General features: G+C 43.2%; 1 protein-coding gene across 2 annotated transcripts in view; it reads left to right on the top strand.

Moving 5' to 3' along the window:
* The first annotated feature begins 2,435 nt into the window (after nt 1-2,435).
* The window catches only part of FBXO21 (F-box protein 21), a 38,736-nt gene continuing 16,601 nt past the window's right edge, over nt 2,436-24,570 (top strand). The window contains exons 1-9 of one of the 2 annotated variants that reach the window (XM_012756611.2): nt 2,436-2,796; nt 3,585-3,720; nt 5,605-5,699; nt 12,595-12,716; nt 15,227-15,373; nt 15,662-15,798; nt 16,780-16,916; nt 21,189-21,368; nt 22,346-22,478. In XM_012756611.2, coding sequence (XP_012612065.1) covers nt 2,558-2,796; nt 3,585-3,720; nt 5,605-5,699; nt 12,595-12,716; nt 15,227-15,373; nt 15,662-15,798; nt 16,780-16,916; nt 21,189-21,368; nt 22,346-22,478 — 1,326 coding nt within the window. In that variant the 5' untranslated portion in view covers nt 2,436-2,557. The remainder of the gene's footprint in view (nt 2,797-3,584; nt 3,721-5,604; nt 5,700-12,594; nt 12,717-15,226; nt 15,374-15,661; nt 15,799-16,779; nt 16,917-21,188; nt 21,369-22,345; nt 22,479-24,570) is intronic. The other variant, XM_012756612.2, reaches the window with a different exon arrangement.

The raw sequence follows: 24,570 nt of genomic DNA, 5'->3' as shown, positions 1-24,570 counted from the left end.
CAACTCCCTAAACCTTTGTTTTAATGACTTTAATGATAGTAGCAGCAGCTGCCACAGCAGTGGTATTACGGGATAAATTATGTACCCCCAAATTCATGTTGAAGTGTTAATCCCTGGTACCCCAGAATGTGACTGTATGTGGAGATAGGGCCATCACAGAGGACATTATATTAAAATCAATCATTAGGGTGGGCCCTAATCTAATACGACTGGTGTCCTTATAGGACGAGGATAGGACACAGACACATACAGAGGGAAGATTTCGTGAAGACACAGATATTAAGCCAAGGACAGAGGCCTCAGAAGAAATCAACCCTGTCCACACCTCTTTTTTTTTTTTCTTTTTAAATAAAGAGACATGTCTACTCTGTCACCCAGGCTGGGGAGCAGTGACACAATCATAGCTCACTGCAGCCTTGCACTCCTGGATTCAGGCAATCCTCCTGCCTCGGCCTCTGGAGTAGCTGGGACTACAGGCATGCCCCACCATGCCCTGCCCTGCTCTTGCTTTGATCTTAGACTTTCAGCCTCCAGAACAGTGAGAAAATAAATTTCTGTTGTTTAAGCCACCCATTCTGTAGCACTTTGTTATGGCAGCCCTAGGAAACTATACAAGCAGTGGCGATATATAAAAACTACACACTTTAAAAAAGAAACTTACTGAGGTGAAATTCACATGACATAAAATGAGCCATTTTGAAAGCAAACAATTCAGTGGCATTTAGTACATTCCCAATGGCGTGCAACCACCACCTCTATGTAATTGCAAAACATTTCCATCACTCTAGAGTAAAACCCATATGCACTGAGCAGTTTCTCCCCGCACCCCATAACACACTTTTATAGAGCCCTTTCTCTGTGCCAGGCACTGTTCTACACATTTCACATGAGTTTTTCCTTTAATTCTCACAACAGCCCCAGGAGGCAGGCATTATTATTATCCTCATTAGGTGAGAAACAGCCTCAGAAAGGCTCGTTTGCTCCAGTCAAACAGGTGGCTAAGATGATTGCAATCAACAGATTACAACTGGGGGCCTGCTACGTGCGGGAACTGTGTAACTAGGCACCCGGGGTGATTCAGACACAGTCCCAGCCCCGAAGTCACTTTGGATCTAGTGGGAAAGATGCACGTTGAATAAATAGTTATCAATTGAGCAAGTGTGAAATGCCAGCCGGGAGCCCTGTCTGGCGCTTGTGCTGGGGTGAGGGAAGGGAGGGCATCTGGGGAAGTTGAGCTGAGCCCTGGAGGAAGAGGAGGAGCAACTGGAAGGGGGAAGTACTGGCATGAAGTGTATTCCAGCCAGCAGGAGTAGTATACAAGTGAAGGCTGGAAGTGGGAGGAGGGGGAAGTCCAGCCTTGCTGGGAGCATGCATGGCTAGTGGGAGAGAGTGGCAAGAAGAGGTGAGTTTGTCCCTTTGCAACAATGTTAGGGATTTCAGATTTATTTCTGAGGGCAATAGGGAGCCATAGATGGCTCAACACCATCCATTGAGAGTAACTTTACTAGTTCAACTCTCTCCAGGGCAGTTGGGGCGGGCACGTCCTTGCAGCCTCCGTGCACTGACAACAGATCATTCTAACTCTAATTGGACTTCGATTTGGGGGAGACAAGAACGCCATTTTTCTCACCTCTGTATTCCCTGGGCACACAACACAGAGCCTAGCACTGACCTGAACTGAATTTTAAAAATAATAATAATAATAAAAAAAAAAGGTGCAGGCCCTGGAAACCCCACTCACACCTGAGTGGTAACTCCTGCTTTTACGCATTCAAACCCAGGCTCTAGTATTTTTGCCTCCGTAGCTTTGAACCAGTGACTGCCACCTTAGCAGCCTTGTTTTCCTTATCTGTATAATGGGTGGCATTATGATACCTACTGTGGGAGACCAGAATACGCCTCCCCAGGGGATGAAAGACCGTTAAGCTGAAGACAATTAAGAAGAAACTGATGCAGGAGAGCTCTCGGCCCTCCCTCCAGTAGCCTAAAGGCAGCACATAGGTGCGGGGGCTGTTCTCGCCCCTACCCTGTCACAAGGGGCCCTAAGCATGCGGAGTGCTCGGCATCACGCGCCCTCCAGAGCACCGTTCCTCATTATTACAGCACGCGGTTAAGAGCACAAGTCTAGCGGGTCTGTGTCGGAATCCAAGGGCAGGGATCGGTGCAAGTCCCCGCGCCTGCCTGAGCCTCAGCTGCCCTGTCACTTGGGAAGAATGCTACGTTAATAGTTCCTGGGGTTACTGGGAAGACCCAAGGAGCTAATGCACAGGAAGAGCTCGGCACATACGAGAACATATACAGTTTTCGTCAAGTTTTGAAATTAACTAATTTTTTAAAAAAATCAGTGCTGCTGCTATCGCTGTCTGAGAGCACAGAGCGCATTTATTTATTTGCTCCCTCGGGCGGCGCTGCAGTCGCCCGGCCCGGGTCCGAGGGGGTGTGGCCCGGGGCTGGTGGGCGGGGCGGTCGTTGGGCCCGCCTCCCCGGGGCGGGTGGGCGTGGCGAAGCGGGGCGCCCCGGCGCGCGCGCGCGCGGCGGCCCCAGGTACGCGGACAAGATGGCGGCGGCAGCGGTCGACAGCGCGATGGAGGTGGTGCCGGCGCTGGCGGAGGAGGCCGCGCCCGAGGCGGGGGCCCTCGGCTGCCTGGTCAACCTGCCGGGCGAGGTGCTGGAGTACATCCTGTGCTGCGGCTCGCTGGCGGCCGTCGACATCGGCCGCGTCTCCAGCACCTGCCGGCGGCTGCGCGAGCTGTGCCAGAGCAGCGGGAAGGTGTGGAAGGAGCAGTTCCGGGTGAGGTGAGCGGCGGCCCCGCGCCGCGGCCCCGGGACCGGCCCGCCCGGCCCGCGCCGCCGCCCCCCGCGCCGCCCGCGGCCGCCCCGCGCGCGGACCGCACCCGGACCCCGGCCCGCGGGCCGGCAGACAAAGGCCTCAGGCCGCCGGCCGCGCCGACCCCGGCGCCCCGGTGGCGCGTCCCGGAGCGCCGGCATGCGGGCCCCGGGCAGGGTGACGCCGGCGGCGGCGGCGCGGCCGGCCGGCCCGTTTTGCGCGCTGCTTTTGTGCCCGGCTGCGCGCTGAGGTGTTTACGTGGATCCCCGGTGCGGGGATCCGGCGGGCGCGGCGTCCGCGGTGGGTTGTGGACCGCACAGGTTTCGGCGTGGACCGGGGCAGGAATCTGGCCCTGCATACCCCCGCTGTGACCTTGGGGGCTGCGACTTCCCGTTTTCGAGCCTCGTTCTTCGGCTTGGAGTGGTGCCGATAGTTAGACCTCCCTTTGACGGTGGTTATTAAATGAGATGATGTGCGGGAAGAGCACGCACACAGGGCCCCGGCTTCTGGGAGGCGCGCGGTCTGTGTTAACTGCCATCGTCATTATTGTTGTTGCTACCACTGTCCCCATTTTATAGATGGGGGACGGAAACGTAGCACCGTGCCAAGGTCACAGTGCGTGCGTGCGTGCCGGGTGGGGATTCGAACTAGGTCCGTCTCCAGGCTCCCTCTTTCCCCCAGACTGTACTGCTGTCCCTGTTTTCCAAGGCTGCCCCTGAGTCTCTGCTAAGCTGAGGGGGTGTTTCTCTCCTTTTAGGTGGCCTTCCCTTATGAAACACTACAGCCCCACCGACTACGTCAATTGGTTGGAGGAGTATAAAGTTCGGCAAAAAGCTGGGTTAGAAGCCCGGAAGATCGTAGCCTCCTTCTCGAAGAGGTTCTTTTCCGAGCACGTAAGGATCTCTTTCTTGCTGTGGCTCCAAGCTCCGGTAGTGTATGTGTCTGGGTCTGCAGGCATTAGCTCATCCGGCTCTTTTTGATATATCCCTTTTCGGTGTTCTGACAATCCCTTACTCACTCTCATGGCTGCAACAGTCATTGTGTTCTTTTCCTCCTATCCAACAACATGAAGCCATTTGTCCCTGCCAGCTTTACTTTTCTAAAGCCAGAGAGAAGAATGGGGGGTGGAGGGAGCAGGGAAGGGCGCTCAGCACAATGCAAGGGGGTATCCAGAGAGAGCAGCGTCATTTCTGAAATCTTCAAGTGGGTCAAACCTATTTTTTGCATCCTCCACATGATTTGGGAAGTCATCAATGATTGAACACTATAAATTTCTCCCAGTCATTTTCCCACAAGGGTTGACGAAATTAATGTGGTTCTTCTCTCTGGCTTTGCAGGTTCTACCCAGTAGTGAACTGCATTATTTGTTAAGGTAACAGGGGATTAAAAGCTACCTATAAATCAGAATTATTACTCCTTCAAATAAAATTGTCTTGCATTCATTATCCCTGAAAAGTTGTTTTTGTTTTTTTTTTTTAATTGCAGAAATGCATAGTGGATTTTTTTTTTCCTTCCCCAAAATGTCTCATGGAAGTTTCTGTATCCACTCCTGATTCTGAACTTTCTGTAACTCTGGAAAATAGTCCACTGTAATATTTTAAATTCATCAAGCTCTCAGATTTTTTTTCTGATTGGAGGTCTGGAAATAGAGCCAATCTGATCTATTTGATTATTCTGTTTTGCTGAAGACTACTTACAGTTTTCTAAGTACTTTTAGTTAATCGAGTTCATACATTTAAAATGTTTTCAAGATTTTTCAAGTTTTGAAAGGGAAAATTTGAACTTTGGACAAATTCGAACTTATTCCCCTATGAGGAATAAAAATAGACATTCCCTGGTATAATTTATTTCTATAAATGTTTATTAATATTAGAATAAACAAAACTTGTGCTCTACTTTGGGGAAGCCATGCCCCGGCTAAAAGCATTTGTTAATACTGGGTTAAGTAACTATGTTTGCACATACAGATTTTGGCATTAGATGTGTTTGATGCAATTGGTTAGGGGCTGCTAGTTTGCAACCTCTGCTTCTAGTCCAGCTGGTTTTGTGTGCATTTTTAACAGTCTGTGCCTTTGTCTAATAATGATGGATTGTTGTGTTTTTTCCTTAGCTCCCTTTTTCCCTGTACCACTGCTTAGTTAGAAGTATGTCAAGGACTTCGAACACAACAGGAGCATACTTAAGATTGATCTGTGGGTGGGCGATTGCTTTGGCTCAGGACCCTGTATTCCTGTGTTCTCAACATGCACACAGATTTACCTGAAATGTTCTGGCTACTTTTGTAAAGAAAAGTGGGAGAAGTCAGAATTTTAAACTGAGAGCGTCTTAAAGCCATTTGTGCTACCACCTCAATTTACAGAGGAGAAAACATGCCCAGCAATTTAAAGGCGTTGCCTAACCCACTAGGCTTACCTCTCTGGCCTCCTCTCCTGGTTGACTGTAACGTAGACTGTGTGAGATAGTTACTGTGAGTTGTGAGGTTCTGTAGTTCTAGTCCATGTTTTAGAGCTATTTTTCCGCACATTCGAACTCTGTCAGTTTCGGAAATTCCAATCTATAAAAACATAATTAATTAACAAGTAATAGCAAGATCTGGACAAATTATGTTTTCTTTCCATGTTCCTTTCCACCCACAGAGAGCAGTACAAGGTAGTATAGAGTAGCTGTTACCACTGTCCATATGAGTGGACGGCTTCGTTGCAGCTCAGGTTTGTGTGTGAAAGTGGCAGCTGTATTAATACTCATAATTGAGGCCTACTTGTGTGTCTTCTTCATAGGTTCCTTGTAACGGCTTCAGTGACATTGAGAACCTTGAGGGACCAGAGATTTTTTTTGAGGATGAACTGGTGTGTATCCTAAATATGGAAGGAAGGTAAGCCATAGCTTTAGCAGGAATTTTTGTTTGGTCATTTTAATAACTCCAGAATAAATTGCTATAATAGGTATATAGCTGAACTCTGGGACATGTGTTTCCAGATATGTTTTCATGTCTTGCCATAGTTACAGTTTTGAGAAGTTCTGTGTATGTAAGGTAAATACACTGGAACAGTGAAATATAAAGAAACCTTGCAAAAATCCTTTCAGAAAGAAGAAGGAATTAATGTTTAGTGCTACTATGTATGTCAAACACTGTGCTCTGGGCACTTGTATCTGTATGTCATTTAGAAACCTTTTGGTAAAATAAATCATCCCTCCTTTATTATTAATATTAACCTCTCCACCTTCCACTTCCAAATTTGCCTGCCGTGAATTGAATCTTTATTTTATAAATATAATTTCTTAAGCATATCTTAATTTAGTGGATGATTTTTTTTATATATATATATTTTCTGAATTTTGGTACAAAATAATCTCACTTTGGTCTTGAACATTGTAGGTATTTGGTTGATCTTTCTTTTCTCTGCCAGTTAGAAAACTGTTACTTAGGTGGTCTCCTGATTGAGCCTATTACCTCTTGGAGGTTGCTTAAAAGGTTTTCTGCCTTATTTTTTCTGCTGTGGAGGTTAATTTCTAGTTCACCTGAAAGATGACTAGGCTTCCAGCTTAACTTGTCCGTGGAAAAGATTTTCTGCTGTAAAAGTTCCGAAAACTTTCTGGTGATGGAAGTTAAGAATGCTTAAAGTTTAGCATCTTCCTTAAAAGAAATCGTTGTGAAATGTCTCACAAACAAGGTATAAAATCATTGTGAAATATCTCACAAACAAGGCGTAAAGTTTTTTCGTTGTTGTTTCTTAAGAGGATTTAGGAGAGAGAAATATCTATCAGTGGAACAACTGTGGGTAGAGGTAAGATGTGTCACTATTCTAGGCCTTGGATGAGTTCAGATGCAGAGGTCATTTTTCTGTTTCTATTTTGGTTTATCTATAAATGAATTGAAGGATGATCTAATAGTCAGTATTGTGTAGCCTTAAAAGCTGACTTGTGATTTTTATGCACGTACATGTATACTTTTAAAAATATATGTATGTGATCTCATTCCTACTCTATTGCTTGTTTTGGTTTGAGGTTTAGTGCAGACTTTGTTTTTTCTTATTATGCTGTTTCCCATTTCCACCCTGTTCCCTCTGTTGACACTGGCCTTTCCTGCCCCCACTGCTGTAATTGCTAGTGACAACCTAGGTTGTCCTTTTCCATGGGAAGAAACAGTGAGACGGATGGGGCAGGGGGAGCAGGATCATTATTTCATAAATTGGGATCACATGGCCAGGTGCAGTGGCTCACGCCTGTAATCCTAGCACTCTGGGAGGCTGAGGCGGGCAGATCCTTTGAGCTCAGGAGTTCGAGACCAGCCTGAGCAAGAGCGAGACCCCATCTCTACTAAAAAATACAAAGAAATTAGCTGGTCAACTAAAAATATATATATAAAAAATTAGCTGGGCATGGTGGCGCATGCCTGTAGTCCCAACTACTTGGGAGACTGAGGCAGGAGGATCGCTTGCACCCAGGAGTTTGAGGTTGCTGTGAGCTAGGGTGACACCAAGGCACTCTAGTCCGGGCAACAGAGTGAGACTCTGTTTAAAAAAAAAAAAAAAAACGGGGATCACATAATAGGTACTTTCTATTTGTTTTCTCTCATTCAACATTACTTTAAGAAAATCTATCCTAATCAACTGGTAAAAAAATCAAATTCACTTTTGTTAAGGGCTGCCTACTGTTTTGTCATGTGTCACATAATTTATTTAACCATTCTCCTATTGATGGGCAACCACTTTTTTTTCCATTTTGTGTCACTATGAAGAGAGATGTTCCTAGTGGTTTCATTTCTAAGCAATAGAAGGGATTTCTTGGGTCAGATTATAGGATGTTACTGAAAAATACAATGTTCAATTGTCTTTGAATGGCTATACTTACTATCACAGAAAATGTCAGTTCTCCTAAAATTAATATATAAACCTAATGCTATTCCAATTAGGAGCCAAATAAGATTTTTAGAAGTAGGAAGGGTGTGTTCTTTCATTTTTCCTTTTATTTGCATAGTATTGTCATAAAATATATACAGAAGAGTAAATTCATAAGAAAAGCCAGAAAAAAAATGTTTTTAAATAATCACCATGGCAAACTTGCATCACTAGATAATAGGACATAATTATAAAGCTACTTGTAATCAAAACAGTGCAGTATTTAAGTTAAAATAGATAGTCACATCAGTAGCAAATGATAATTAAGAAACATGTTCCAGAATAAAAGATAATTTAGGATAATTAAACTCTCAGGGAAAAAATGGATTATTTAATAAATGGTACTAGATATAAATGGAAGAAAGTAAAACGTGCATGATATACAAAAATTATTCCAAAGGATTAAACAACTGACATTTTAAAATGATTGCAATGAAAATCCCTCAAGAAAATAAGACACTTTGTATACAATCTAAGGAAACCTCCTTAACCAAAACCGATAGTGCAGAAGCAATAAAAGAACATAGTCAAATGATTTTGTGATTTAAAATAAAACTTCTGTATGACCAAAGAAACTATAAGCAAAGTCAATAGAATTCTTAGGAATTTCCAAAAAGTGAAAAATAGACAAAGGACAGGTGGACAACATTCACTGCCAAGTGGCCAGTGGCCATCATGTAAAAAACTTTTAAATTCACTATTCAAAGAAATGTTAAGTAAAATAACGATGAAATACTGCTTTTTTTTTTACTTATCAGAGTTGCAGAAAAGATTGGAAATGCATAGCCAATACAGACATATTGTTACAGTCTTTTTAGAAATAAATATAAATATTCCCTTGGTCTGACACATATATTTTGAGCCTAAAATAGGGTTGTTTCTAAATGATGGGAAATACACCATATTTTAAAATATTTTGGGATGCTGCTTTTCATGAAGAACCCTCTTTGTATTCATTCCTGGCAAATGCTTGTGGTTTGGGTATAGAAAGCATAGGAAGGAAGAAGCATAGTTTCCATAAATGCTAAGGTATCAATCCCTGGGGATTTCAAAACAGTTTGCATTTATGGTGTTCTATGTGGTCTTAAAAAAGAATACATCCTACAAATAAGTATTTGAAACCACATGTTACAAGGGCACATACTGTACCTGAGAAAATAGACCCAGAATGACTAATACTGAGACATATTTTAGTAAAATTACAGAATTTTAAAGACAGAAAAGTCCTTTGGGCATCCAGGCAAAAAAGATGAAGTCATTTATAAGGAAGAGAAAATCAGAACATCATTAGACTTTCAGCAAATTGTTGAAATTGCTGTGTGCCGGGGATGGGGGTGGAAAACATACTTAAGATACTCTAGCATCTAAAGAAAATGTCAGCCAAAGATTTTTATATCCAGCTGAACTGACTTCCAAATATAAAGACTGCAGATGAACTTATCACCTGAAAAGTCCCCTTCGAGAACTAGGGGACTTTTCAGCCCTTCCTGACAAATCTGGAAAATGAGCCTTAAACAATAAAAAAAACCCAGAGAGATACTGACATAAGGACTGGCAATGAGCATTAAATACATATTTATTCATAAAACTAAATTCAAATGAGGGTCATAGGGGAGGAAGTATTACATATGTAATGGCTATAAGCCCTTACAGTATATCTGTTTTAAAAAAAAAAATGAACAGACAGCGGGGGAGAACGTGTGAAATATATAGCAGTTTTCAGTAATCATAAAAGTGATGAGAATATTAGTCTTGTTATTCTGTGGCTTATGTGTGTGTATGTAATGAATAATTACACGATAGCATCCTTGGTATCCTGGAGAAGAAGAATTCTCCTGGAATAAAGAACATGTAGGTATAAGATAGAAGAAGGTCAAAGTCATATTCTTCTGAATTTGAAGTGTCAGTGTGAACTTGTGAAATATTTTATATTCAAATACATATAGGTATATGTAGGTGCATATGTATATGTACACACATGCACACACACTAAACTCACTAGCTCTGTCCACTGAAAAGGTCTAGAAACAATAACCAACCCAGTAGAAGTGATCTTCCCTGGTGCACAGATTGTGATCTTGATATCATATTTTCCACCGAAAGAAGCTATGGTTTTTGGAGAAATGACTGATTTCAGGTCTAGTACAGGAAATTTAAAAGATGAACCTGGAGCATCTTGGAAGCCTGGAACCAGATAGTAATAAAACTGACAATACTTGACATCAAAAACATTCAAGGGCCAACACGAAGAGGCTTCCATTGGCCAGAGATGTGACAATTTGAACGTCATATGGATAATAACTGGAATGGATTGAAATGTATCATATGTTTAGCTCCTTGAATTCATAATAATACTTAAAAACAACAGTTGGTGACCTTTGGAAGATAATAAGAACCCAAATAATTATTTTGAAAAATTATAAATAAAAAGAAAGATATGAGCATTTATCCTGCCTTTCGTATATATTTTACCATTGGGAGATCAAATACTAGATATGGGAGGTTTTTCTTCTAGCAGAATTCCAGGTAGTAAATGAAGGAATGGTTGAATTAGAATATCACCATTTTATGACCCCTAATGAACCAACACATCAGTGCATTGAGTGCAATTGTTGCAAACCTCCCAAAAGAGACAGCCGGGCATTCCTGCTTCCTGGGGGAAGAACGCACTACCTCCTATGAAGCTGTCTTGCCAAATAAAGAAAATCTCATCAAGCCTCTATATCAAATTTATAGGAGATTCGGAACACAGACCATGTTAAATTGCATCATGTGGATGCAGTCAGAAAATTCCATACTATGAGAAACCACAGGTCAACAACCTTACTTCTTCAGCACATAAAATGCAAGGAGGAAAAAAAATGGAGGGGGAGCCTGTAGATTAAGAGATATAAAAGACAAAAACAGACTAGAGTGTTTAGGAATGCACATTTGGTGGTAATACTATAGAGAAAAGGAAGTGATGACCATAGAGGTGTGGACTATGATTATTTATTCTGTAGAGATGGGGTCTTGCTGTGTTGCCCAGTCTGGTCATGAACTCCTGGCCTCAAGCAGTCCTCCCACCTCAGCCTCCCAAAGTGCTCTGGTTACAAGTGTGAGCCGCTCCCGACCTGGATTATGAACATTATTGAAGGGGAAGGAGGAGGTTTCCCATTGAGGTTCCTGGCGTGTCCACAAAGTTCTGTTTCCTGGCCTGAGTAGTGGATCCAAGAGTGTTTGCCTTACATTCATTAAGCTACTCGTTTGTTTCATGTAATTTTCTAGATTGATGTGCTTCACAACTCAAGGATTATAAAGTGGATAAAACACAGATAACTCTGCAGATTTTCATTTACCTTCTTCAAAATTGGCGAGTTCTTTGTTTCTCCGTGAACTTTAATCACTGTCTCTCTCCTGTTTCTTATGATCCCTGTGTATGTTAGGGAGGTCTGGCAAAGAATCTTATTCATTCAACACGTTTTATTGGGCATCTGCTGTGTGCCAGAGACTTTCCTAGGCACGGGAGATGCAGCAGGGAACAACACACAAGGAAATTCTTGCCTTCATGGAGCTTACACTGTAGTAGGGGAGATGGGCACTAAAAACGAAGTGAGATACTTATTATGTTATAAAATGAGAAGTGCTAGAGAGAAGTGTTAATCAGGCAAGAGGGCAAGGGACTGGTGGGGGATGCTATTTTAAACAGGGTAGGGGGCCTTACTCAACAGGACATTTGAGTCAGAACCTAGGCGGAGGTGGGAGAACAGACTGCAGATCTCCTGGGAGAGAATGTTCCAGTCAGAAGGAACAGAGAGTGCTAAGGTGAGCACCAGCCAGGCATGGTAGAGGAACAGCAGGGACGCCAGTGTGCCTAGGTGGCTGGGCTGGGGCGAGTGGCAATGAGGTCAGAAAGCTAATGGGGCGAGCATTTAAGAGAGTTTTTAGTTTCTCATTAGGACTTGGGCTTTTACTTCGAGCACAGGGCAGGGGGAGCCAGTGTGGAATTTGGGGTCAGGGATTGTGGTGATGGGACTGAACATTTAACTGGAGCATGCGGGGTGCTGAGTGGAGAACAGACCATGGAGGGCAGGGTGTGGAGCAGGAAGCTCAGTCAGGACGATGTTGCTGTAATACAAAAGGTGATGGCAGCTTGGGTGAGTTAGTGAGACGCGTTCACATTTAAATGTGTTTTGAAGATAGAACCCATTGGCTGGTGGGTTGAATGTGATTTACGAGAGGAAGCAAGACATCCAGAATGACTCAGGTTTTCGGCCTCACTGGGTCGTGGAGCTGCCTTTATCTGAGATGAGGGTGACTCTGGGAGGGTGAGGTTTAAGGAGCTCAGCGCTATCCAAGTGGGGACATGGAGTAGATGGGTAGTTGTGGTTAGACGTACAGGTCTGGAGTTGAAGGGAGAACGCTGTTCTGTTGCAATAAAGTGGGGGTTGTCAGTGCTGATGACATGTGAGGCCATGAGACTGGAGGAGCTTACCATGGCCCTGAGCGCAGGCCCTGAGCGCCCCAAGGCAGAGAGGGACACCAGAGGGTTCCAGCATGCCTCCCTATCCCCTGAAGCTCAGCTCACTTTTCAGGCTGGTCTTCCATTTTCCTGTCAGCAAAGACACAGGCAAGTAAATCTGAAGCCAAACAGATAACTGTTTTCTCAAATTTCAGCATAACTAATTTAGTGTTACATTACAAAAAGTCTTAAACTATGCTCCCTGCTTCCATGATAATAAGTAAGTACAGTAAGATCACGAGCTAATTTTATTTTTCTGGCTAAGTATGCTACATGGGATGATTAGGGTAAAGCAAAAAAAAAAAAAAGAAAAGAAAATGGAAAGTGTTCAAATCTTAATTCTTATCAACTTCTTTGTTTGTTTCCAGAAAAGCTTTGACTTGGAAATACTACGCCAAAAAAATTCTTTACTACCTACGGCAACAGAAAATTCTAAATAATCTTAAGGCTTTTCTTCAGCAGCCCGATGACTACGAATCTTATCTTGAAGGTGGGTCTTTTGGACAGTGGTATTTTGGTAGGTAGCCACGCGGCAGCGGGAACTGTCCCTGGTGGTAAAGGAGTGGAAAGTAAACCATAGTGCGTGGGCTTCTGCAGGTTGGATTATGTGGTCTGATCAATGAAGTAGGCAAAACTATTAAATGTAGAGCTACAATATTGTTAAAATCAGCTAAAGAGAGAATGTTTTTTTAAAGATGCATCATGGGTTCAAAGTATGATATTGGTATATTAGCAAGGAGATAAATGCCCAGTTTTTCTACATTTTAAAACATCATTGCGAAATCAGAAAGAAATAAAATCAGTTTTATCTCTTTGTGACCTTGAGCACATCTCTTAACCTCTGGTTACAGTTTATTGAGGACAGAATGTTCTTGTGCATCAGCGAGTCTGTTTGTCCATAATAAGAAGTGAGGAGAAAGAAATTGAGTGGACAGGCAAGATAAAAGGAACAACTTTTTGTTCTTACTAAATTGAACAGGAACAAAATGTGCCTTCATTTTTTTTAACTATTTTTAATTCCTTCGATAGTACACAAACACTCCCATAAGTTCTGGTTATGAAACACAGATATGACTGATAATTTACTTTCATTCCCTACTTGCAATGATTTACCAGATTCAGTGATTTTTTTTTTCCTTTCTAATGTGTCTTATCATCATGTTGTCCCCATTCTGTTACTGTTTTCTTGCGGGTTGTGGCCCTTGCTCCCAGCAACAGCTTTCTAAGCAATACTTGCTTTCGTGAATGAACATCACCCCATCCTGCCTTCGAGTTGGTCAGATTATCAGTGTCTGTCCAGTCTGAAACCCAGCTTCTCCCTGTTCCATATGAAACCTGCGATGTGGATAGCTGATTTCCTTTTTTTGTTGAATCTGTGCCTGCTTTTCAATGCCCTCCGCCATCCTGTCCTTCCCCCAACTCCAAACCTTTGTCCCTTGTACTCCAGAATGTCCCATTTGCTCCACCAGGCCATCGTCCACCCTGGTACCCTGCAGACGCACTTGGCTTCACCTCCTCATTGTGGTTTCTGTCTTTCTCCTAATTCTTTCTTGAAAGTTCAGCCGAAACCTCACTTCCATTGAGTTTCGACTGCTTCTTGCATATTTTCCTGGCCACAGAGCTATGACAGTAACATTGAGTAGTAAACTGCCTTACATCGTTTCTGTTTCCTGTATATGCATTTTTTTTCTCCAACTAGTCACTGTGTTTCTTACTGTGTTATGATCACTCTGTGCCCCACAATGCCTAGTGCAGATGCTAGTTGATTATAGGAAAGTTTACTATCCAAAAGGAAACAAAAAATCTGCTTTAGTTGATTAAAATAAAATATCCTTACCACCCCAGAATACTCCCATATGTACACTGCAGTTGAGAACATCCTATCTTCTGTTTATTTCAGTTAAGAATAGTTTGATGAGCTTTATTTTCTGTAGCTTATGTATGAAAACAAATACTTTCTCACTTTGCAAATATCCAGCTATAATTTTCAAATAGCCCATCCAAACCAGTGGCATTGGAAAGCCATTGAAGGTTTCTGAGTAGTTGAGTGAATGGAAGTTGGCTCCAGGGTTTTGATCCTTGCTGACTGACTAGAACAGGGCGGGTGCTACTGAACAAATCTGGGAACCATAGCGTTGGGGTGCGATGGACTTGAGGAGTGCAGCACCAACTCCTGCAGTTTGTGGGTGGGGCGGCTCAGGCCGCTGGGGAGCCAGCCAGATAGCAGTAGGTCTCACGACACCCATCACCCCTGCTTTCCGCTCCGTGGGGTGTTGGCAGGGGAGACAGGATCCTGAGCTGGTCTGAGAGCTCTTAAATTGAATATGACTCGAGGGCTTTTTGAGAGAAAATGTCCCATACCCTAATGATGAAGCTAGCCCTTTGGACTGTGGTTAAAAATTTAGCTAAGGCTGTGAAGAATAGTGACTTCAGTAAGAGACTGTCTGCAGCGTGTTCTGGGCAGCTTTCTCTGCGGCAGCTTCCCTGTTTATGTCCCTGAAAGTAGGGTCATCTGCAGAGTCCATTTGCCGTCCACCCTGAGAGGTGTAATTTGTTGAAATGGCATGTTTGTCACTGAGGGCTTTCAACATTTTTTTTGAATAAAGGAACTGTCTTACACCATTAAGTTTCCAGAGTTGTTGGATTTTGAACCAATAAGGGAGTTAGAAAGGGAGAGAAAAGTAGCTTGAAAAGATCTCCTTTATGGCATTTATTCCTTTTTTGTAATAGAATGTGAGAATATGCCACATATCACGCAGGGTTTTCTTTTTTCTTGAGTCCATGACCTCTGAGAGAGGTTTGGTTTATTAAAAAAAAAAAAAAAAAGTGAAGCATAAGCTCCTTTGTTGTGACGACTTTTGTTATGCCTGCCCAGTGCGTTAGTAGCCAGGCCTGGCAGCCAAGATACGAAGCTTAGCTAGTGGGATGGCATAAAGAGCCCAAACTAATAAGAACAGGGTAAAAATAAGAATTTATTCTGTAATACTTGTTCATTTTCAGGCGCCGTGTATATTGACCAGTACTGCAATCCTCTCTCGGACATCAGCCTCAAAGACATCCAGGCCCAGATTGACAGCATCGTAGAGCTTGTTTGCAAAACCCTCCGGGGCGTCAACAGCCGCCACCCCAGCTTGGCCTTCAAGGCAGGTGTGGCATTGCTTTGGATCCAGCCGTCCTTGCAAAAGAAAACCTAGAGGAGTGGGTTAATTTGGGAGATTCGTTAGTGTGCTCCCATTGTGTCATGAAAGAGTGAGAAACAACCACGTGTTTACTCGGACATGTAAAACACTTTAATACATACCCTCCTCTCCCTAGATGGGCAACACTTGATGGAAATGTCAGGCCGTCGCCTGTGTCTGCGTGTTGGGGGGTGTTTCAGGTGCCAGCACAGCCTTGTTTGTGCTTGTGTCCCAGAGCAGATCTCTGTGTTTTCAGGTGAATCTTCCATGATAATGGAAATAGAACTCCAGAGCCAGGTGCTGGATGCCATGAACTACGTCCTTTATGACCAGCTGAAGTTCAAGGGGAATCGAATGGATTACTATAATGCCCTAAACTTATATATGCACCAGGTAAATATGGGTATAGTAAAATACATATTTTAAGCTCATCTCTGCCAGACTGCATCTCTTGAGGGCAGGTACCATGTCTTTTCCATCTCCAAATGCCTGGGAACCTCATTTTTCCTCTCCTGTAAGGCTCTTGCTGTGGATTTTACCTGTTTCATCATGGAATGTCATTGGCATGCAAACCCTTGAGGGAAATCTGACTAGAAACGGGCGCCTCTCTAACTTAGTTTGGTCAGTGTGAGTCCTGTGAACGCGAAGCTGTGGCACTCCTGAGGGCCCTCTTTTTGCGCTGGCGCTGGGCAGGTTGGGGGAAACCTGCGGGCCAACTGCGTGACGCCTTCACAACATCAGTATTTTTCTTATTCGCCTCCTGCCTGGCTCCGTTATCATATCTGCTTAATGCTTTATCTGCTACTTCCATTTTATTTTGTTACATCTTCCGCACTTTGCCTTGAAATGGTCTTAAATTCTTTCTGGAAAAAGGAGGGGCTAAATCAGAGGTTGGCAAACTTTTTTGTGCAGGGCCAGGCGGTAAATTATCTCAGCTTTGCAGACCATATGGTCTCTGTCTTTAACTCCTGCGTTCTGCCATTGTAGTGTGAACAGAGGCCCAGACAATACAAAAACAAACGAGCGGGGCTGTGTTCCAGCAAAACTTTATATATGGACGTCGAAATGTGAATTTCATGTAATTTTCATGTGTCACAAAATAGTATTCTTTTGGCTGTTCTCTCAGACGTTAAAAAATGTAAAGGCTCTTCTTACGCAAGCTGTACAAAAATAGTTGGTGGACTGGATTTGGCCCACGGGCCATAGTTTACTGACCCCTGATCAAAATAAGGGAAATGTTCATCCACTTAGGCATCAAGAGCAAGCATCATGCCTGATGCACAGTAGGTGCCTAATGAGAACCTTTATCGAAAGAAGGAGAACGTGTAGTTCGTCTTGGTGAATCGAGAACCGAAAGCATTTTGTCTCCTGTAGGTTTTGATCCGCAGAACAGGAATCCCAATCAGCATGTCTCTGCTCTATTTGACAATTGCCCGGCAGTTGGGAGTCCCACTGGAACCTGTCAACTTCCCAAGTCACTTCTTACTACGGTGGTGCCAAGGTGCAGAAGGGTAAGCCGTCTATGACACATTGTCTTAGTCCTGAAGGTTCAATCCCACCGTGCGGAGAGGAGGCCTGTGTTCAACATTTAGTTCGGTCGGTGCAGCCAAACAGACATTAGAAACAGGAGCAGGGTAGGAAGGAACTGTTTTGTTTCCTGACTGTATCAACATCAGTGTTCTGGTTGAGTTGTGCTACGTTTACACAAGACAAGACTTTACCATCAGAGGAGACTGGGTGAAGGATACACTGAATCTTTCTGTGTTTCTTACAACTGTGTGTGTGAATCTACAATTATCTCAAAAAGTCTAATTTAAAAAAATGTAGAATTAGGCCTTCAAGATCTTACTGTGGCTCTCAAAGTCCTTTTGTTTCAAAGCAGATCAGATCAAAGAGTCCTTAAAGAGATTGTTACTTTCTGCCATAAAATCTCCCCCTCCTTCCCTGCACTTAATGTGCAGGAGAGGAGGAGGAGGGAGGGAGGGAGAGAGAAAGAGAGAGAGGAGGAACAGGGTAGCCAGGTCCCCCTTAGGCAAGGTTGGTGACTGATGCCAATTTTAGAGACCTGACTAATGAGTTTTGTTTTGTTCTCTTTTTTAACCACTTCGCTACAGCACTCACCGGCCGCGAAACCTTGCCCGCAGCTGGCACTCACAGTCCGCACGACAGTGTGTGCTGTGCATTGACGACGAACCCGTTTTGCTCTTGTGTGATGAGGAAAGCTTTAGAGCACTGAAAGCTTGTTTTATTTTATAGGCAGCTTTACTTATAATGTAAATCAGAATAGGTAACATATACATATATGTTTTCATTATGTTATTTTTAAATGTTCACAATTTTATTTTGATAAATGAAAAATTAGAAAAGTCATATCACGGCTGTCAGCTAAAGTCGACACTTAGCTGTGCACGTTCATCTATGGCTGTCAACTATAGTCAGTGCTCAGCTGTGTGCGTTCACTGTGGCTATCGACTATGGTTGACACTCGTACCGAAGTGATTAAACCTAGTATCCTATAGGGCAAAAGGTTATTTTTAGATCAGTCTAGCTTTTTGAAAGAAATAGTTGATCAGATAGGTAGAAATATTTTCTCATTAAATCTGCCACTTAGGGGAAAAAGGAAAAGGTATTTACCTATTTCCTATTCTTCGAAACTACTTCTTGATGATTAGCTACGATGCCTAGTAGTGGCGTGATGAGCAGTGTGATAGAAAGAAGCTGAGCTTTGAAGTCAGTCTGGGTTCAAACCTGGGCTTCCCCTGAGCCTCAGTTTCTTCTTCTGTAAAATGGAGTTAACGTTTCTCTTAAAATGGTTCGGAGAATTCAGTGAGACCACCCAGTGCATTCTACATCTAGGAGAGTTTCTGATGCTCCATAGGGGAAAACTATAGTTGGTCTCTGCGTGTCTGCCTGCCTCCCAGGCTAAGCAGTTACACATTACGTAGCTGAAGCCTTCTGGGTATCTTTATACCGTTCCCCTGCCTCTCCTCCCCACAGGTAACCACGGGTTAGTTTGAAAGTGTCATTTCCATGCAGATTTGTATAATTCATTACATATGTATTCTCAAATAAGCGTCCAGGTTTCCTTGTTTTCCAAATACATGTTCCTAAAAAATGTACTGGATGGTTTAATTTTTGGATAGTAGATACCCATACCCATTTCCCATTATTGCAAATGAGAAAAATGATTTTTCAGCCTATCCCCTTCCCCAAATAACCAATCTCTCCAATATCTCTAAAATATTCTTAAATGTTTATATAACAATCTAACGATTTCTGTATAATATAAAGTGCTTAAAACACCAATTACCATATTATTTGCCACAGTAACTTACTACAGGGTAGAGTCGGGCTACAGGGAGCATATACTATAACGCAAATGAACAATGACAAGTTTGTAGGGCCCCAGGCATGTGGCACAAACAAGCACTGAGACCCAGAAAGGACTCAGCCCTCAGGGAAGATACTGGGTTTGGGCCGGGCCGTCCCTGTCCTCTCTGCTTTCTGTCTTTGGTCTCTTTTTTCTCTGTCTCTGCACCAAGACCCCATTGTCTTAAGTACTGCAACTTTATCATTATTTTTGATACCTGGTAGGATGAGACCTTCATCTAAAATTGTCTTGGCTATTTTTAGTTTTTGCTCTTCTATATAGATTTAGAATCAGTTTATCGGGTTCCTTAAAAACTCTTTGTGAATATTGATTGGAGCTAGAGATTATGTTGGATTGGCCTTCTAAATTAATCTGGGGGATATTGCCAATGTTTCACTATTGAGTCTTTCTGTGCACATGGATTTCTTCATTCATTTAGGTCATCTGTACTGTCCTTAAACATCTTATCCTTTTCTTCACCAAGCTAACATCTTATTAGATTTATTCTTAGGTACCTTAAATTTTTGTTGCTATTATAAATGGTAATTTTTAAAATTATATTTTCAGCCGGGCATGGTGACTCACGCCTATAATCCTATCACTCTGGGAGTCTGAGGCGGGAGGATCGCTTAAGGTCAGCAGTTCCTGACCAGCCTGAGCAAGAACGAGACCCCATCTTCTAAAAATAGAAAGAAATTAGCTGCACAACTAAAAATATATAGAAAAAATTAGCCGGTGGCACATGCCCATAGTCCCAGCTACTCAGGAGGCTGAGGCAGCAGGATTGCTTGAGCCCAGGAGTTTGAGGTTGCTGTGAGCTAAGCTGATGCCACGGCACTCTAGCCCAGGCAGCAGAGTCAGACTCTGTCTCAAAAAAAAAAAAAAATTATATTTTCTAAGTACTGATGGTGTGCAGGGATATGGTTGATATTTAGATATAGGTTTGCTATTCAGTGCCTTTGCTGAATAAATCATTAGCGCTAATAAATTGTCAACTCTTGGCTGTTCTATGTGAATAATCACAGAATAGTCAATAGTGACAGTTTCTTCTTTTTTTCTAATATTTGTTTCTTTCTCTTACCCTACTCTGCTGGCCAAATCCTTTTGTATGAAGTTGAACAGAAAAAATGATAGCAGACACCCTTGCCTTGGGTATAACTTTAAATGGAATGCTTTTAAAATTTCAAAGCTGGAGCACAGTGACATGCGCTTGCAGTCCCAGCTACTCAGGAGGCTGAGGTGGAAGGATCGCTTGACCCCAGGAGTTTGAGGCCAGCTTGGGTAACATAGCCAGACCCTGTCTCAAAAAAAAAATTTTTTTTTCACCATCAAGCATGATGTTTGGGAGTAGTACTCTTCATTAGGATTATGAAAGCTACCATCCTAAATAGCTAGGTATTAGGTGTATTTTCATTTTTTACCTTTGTCTTCTCAGGATCCTATAGTTTTTTCTTTTAGTCTATATGTGCAGAAATAGATTTTTTTAATGTTCAACTCTCCTTTCATTCTTGGGGTGCATAATCACATGTTTTTAAAATATATTGCTACCTTTGATTTACTCATTTTATCCCGGGTTTTTGCATTTTTGTTCATAAATGATAGTGACCTATAAATTTTTGTATGTTTGTCCTTAGGAGGTTCTAGCCTCATAAAAAGAGTTGAAGAGTCCCTTGTTTCTAGAACATTTATGTAAGTCATATATCTTTGCTAAAGGTGGGCTATAAATATGGCTCAGAGGAAGAAATTCAACTGGGCTTTTTTAGCAGCCAAAGAGAAAATCTGTTACATGATTTACAGTGGGCATAAGATCCAGATGAAACAGTTGGTCATAGGAAACTATCCCTGAAACAAAGAGCCACCCAGATCTCTCCATGAGCCCTCATAGAGAAGGAACTTGGCAATGCAGAGAGAACTGGCATCATGTGACGCTGCTCACCGCCCTGCTCACTCAGTGTGGGCCAGCCCCTGTGTATAAGCACACAGTGAGCGTGGTTCACAGGAGGCAGACCTGTGGGAGGAGCTGCGTGATCGAGTCCAGGGGCCCAGCTCTCTGTGGTCCAGCACGGGGTTCCTGGCCTGTGGCCGTGATGGGCTCAGCGTGTCAGCAGAACCAAGAGCCGAGTCCTTCTGGGGTGAGGTACCATAACTCTCCGTAGATCCTCAAGGCCCAGGATCCAACGTTAACTGCTGCTAATCTATGAAATTAATAGACGGCCTCGGGCATTCCATTAATCTTTCTCTCAACCAGACTCTGATAAATATTCCTAGAGTGAGTTTCAAGAGGACTCTTTCTAGAAATTTCTGTTAGACCGCGTACATCAGTGCTATTTCTTAAATATGAGCGCGCTATTGTCGTGACACAGCAGAGCTTGCAGTTCTTCCGCTCTCATCTGAGATTTGGCTCTTTGGATAGGGCGGCCCTGGACATCTTTGACTACATCTACATAGATGCTTTCGGGAAGGGCAAGCAGCTGACGGTGAAAGAATGTGAATATTTGATCGGCCAGCACGTGACTGCAGCGCTGTACGGGGTGGTCAACGTGAAGAAGGTCCTACAGAGAATGGTGGGAAACCTGTTAAGCCTGGGGAAGCGGTAAGGTTTTCCAGTCTTTCTGCGGAGTGCGTAGTTTTAGATGCTCAAATGTGGTGGAGACGTGCCAGGTGACTTCTGAGATCTTTGCGGTGGACCGGGACAAGTTCTCTTTGCAAAGACTGAAAGCATTCTTCAGTAACAAGAATGTCTTAGACTGGCAAAGATTATTTTTCAGGGACAGGATGTTCTCATGCGTAAGTGCTTCGCCATCTTTTAATTTATACCTTTCAATCGTTTAGATAAGAAAAGAACCAGAAGTATGAAACTGTCTTGCTTTTGAGTCCAAGGAAGTTTGTCCTATAGGGAAAACAGAAAGTTGTAGGTTGTACGTTATGGTAATAGTTTTCTGTCTCATGACAGAATTTTTTTCTTTTTAATGGACTTTATTTTTTGGAGCAGTTTTAGGTTGACAGCAGAATTGAGTAGAAAGTACAGAGAGTTCCCACATGTCCCCCTCCCCCGCCACACCACACCCCCGTCAGTCAGCATACCCCACCAAGATGGTACGTTTGTTAAAATCAGCAAACCAACATTGACATCATTATCACCCATAGTCCATAGTTTACATTGGAGTTCACTCTAGGCATTGTACGTTCTGTGGGCTTGCACAAATACATAATGACATGTATCCACTATAATGGTATCGTACGGAATAATTTCACTGCCCAGAAATATCCTCCATGCTCTGTTCAGAATTCGTTTTTAATTATTTACAGTGTTATTGAGGTGACTACTTAATAAAAATGCTTATGATTTTAATTTAGTGCCCATCACCAAGATGGAGTACAAGATCTATATTTATTGTGTATTTTTTTGTTGTTAAGAGCATTGTATCTCTTTGCCGAACAGGGAGGAAAGATCAGAATCAGAAAAGGTTTGGGATTTGTGTTGGTTATTTTAAAAACCTGGGTCTTGAAAAAGAGGGTCTTGGCTAAAAAGCACACAGGACGAGACCAACATGATTTTTCCTCTGCTAGGGAAGGCATCGACCAGTCGTACCAGCTCCTGAGAGACTCATTGGATTTGTACCTGGCAATGTACCCAGACCAGGTGCAGCTTCTTCTCCTCCAAGCAAGGCTTTACTTCCACCTGGGAATCTGGCCAGAGAAGGTAATTATTTTACTTTGATGCTTCACACTTGCCTTAGAGAGAGGAGTCCTAGATTGGAAAGGCGGCTGTGACAAGCTTATCCTTGTATTAACATGGGGGATAAACATCAAATTTATTCCAAGTCTCCCAATCTTGACCCCCCCCCCCCCAGTTAGATTTTTTTCTCTCTCCTCTTATTCTAAGGAGAATTGGTTCTACCACCAGGAATTGCCTGTTCTCTTTGTGGTCAGCCCCTTAAGCCCCAGATCCACAAAGCTTCTGCACCCACCACTCACCCCCTGAGGCCCCAAGACCATTTTCCCGAGTCACCCTCCCTCTGCACCGGGAAGCAAAGCTGTGTGGCTGTCCGACCTCCAGCTGTGCTGTTAGCAGCTGCATCGGCCGTAGATCAATACCCGCTTGATGTAGGAAAATTGGACCTTAGGTATGTTCAAGTCCAGCCACTGGACTAGGTAAGGACTGGGTTATGTCTTTGAAAACTGGTGAATTTTGATACCGCTGCACTTGAATTATGTCAGTTTTGTAACGACCCCCGTTGGCCAGCAGCGAGCACTTTCAGAAGGCCGCAGTGCTGAGATCTCAGCAAGCTGTGGGTCGCCTGCACGTGCCCGGCACACCTTGCCCTCCCCTGGAAATCTGTTCATAATCCTTTTCGTTTGTGTAGAGCAGCTCCCGGGCCATCACCATAAACTCATCTTGTGTTCTTACGGAGGGATAGAATCTTTCTTGAGAAAATAAATGACTCTCCATTTCTTAGATTTAAATTGTCTCATTAATTCATAACTTCAAAGAGCTAAAATAGTTCTAAGAAAGGATACATCGATGAGAAATATCAGGGCTCCTGTTGTAAGATGTTATCTGTAGCCCAGCTAGAACGTCCGTGTATTTCTTGGTAACTGATGGTGAACAAATTTAAAAATTTAATTTTTTTAAAAAAGAATACCATATAATGTGATAGAGGAATTAGTGGAAAAATAGACTCTATTGAAGTTGCTACCTACTACAGCTCTCTTGTCTAGGATTTCATTGTTTATTTTTATTTTTTCATTTTTGTAAAGGTATTTTTTGATATCCTGGTATAACCAATTCCTGTCACTTTTTACTTTAGATTTGTTAAAGAATTCCATGATAATTCGTGAAATGCAGAGCAAAGCAAGATTCTTTAAATGTAAATTCTGTATAATGTACACACACACAAATGCATGTGTGTGTATATGTACATACAAGTGTGTGTATAAAATTTGGGGTGACGGGGCTGAGACCAGTTTGTGGAAGGCCTTACTCAGTGAGACGGACACACTCCCGAGCTGGGGAGGCCTGAAGTTGGCTGTGTTTTCCGTTGAATAGAATCAGGAAGAGCTCAGAGACACAAGCCTTCCAGGTGACTGACACGAAGGATCCAGGGTTATTGTGGCTGTGGTGGAAATAGCATAGGATGGTCAAAGTTTTAGAAGTCACTGATACTTAGTGAATACCTCCTGTCTTCTCAGCAACCGTACAGGTTCAATAGTGTGTTTATTTTTGCAGTTTTACCAATAATGATATTGAGGCATCAAAAAGTTAAGTCATTTGTGGAGCTCTCCTGTGCATACATTGACAGCACCAGGAGCATGACTGGGGCAGGGTGGTGTCTAAGCCAACCCCACGCGCCACCCCAAGGTAGAGTGGGCTAAGGCAAGAGCATTTCCCACAAGCAGCGGATAGGCACTTTCTTCTACTTCCCGCTGTCAGACCTGTGTCTCATTTCGATCCATAGCTCTTCTTTCCCTGTTTCTCTGCGCTTTGATGGGAAAGGCAGCCCTCCAGCTTTTCAAGGCAAACTCCCCTCCCTTCCTTGGGAAGAAAAGCAGAGCACTCCCATGTCTGCCTTCCGGGCCCTTCCCTGGGGCCGTCACCTCCTCTCTCCCTGCGCAGCTGAAGTTCGTGCCCATTCCGTGGCCACCCACCTCTCACTCCCCGGAACAGGAGGCTCTGTTCCCAGCCCACCTCCACAGGCGCTGTTCTTGCCAGGGAAGCCAGTGACCCCTTTTGCTCAAATGATTTTCCTTGTTGCTAAATCCAGTAGATACTTTTCTTTCCTTATCTTTCTTGA

The sequence above is a fragment of the Microcebus murinus genome, chromosome 22, assembly GCF_040939455.1.
Source record: "Microcebus murinus isolate Inina chromosome 22, M.murinus_Inina_mat1.0, whole genome shotgun sequence".
Classification (NCBI taxonomy): Eukaryota; Metazoa; Chordata; class Mammalia; order Primates; family Cheirogaleidae; genus Microcebus; species Microcebus murinus.
The sequence above is the reverse complement of the archived record's forward strand: the minus strand, read 5'-3'. Positions and strand labels throughout refer to the sequence as shown.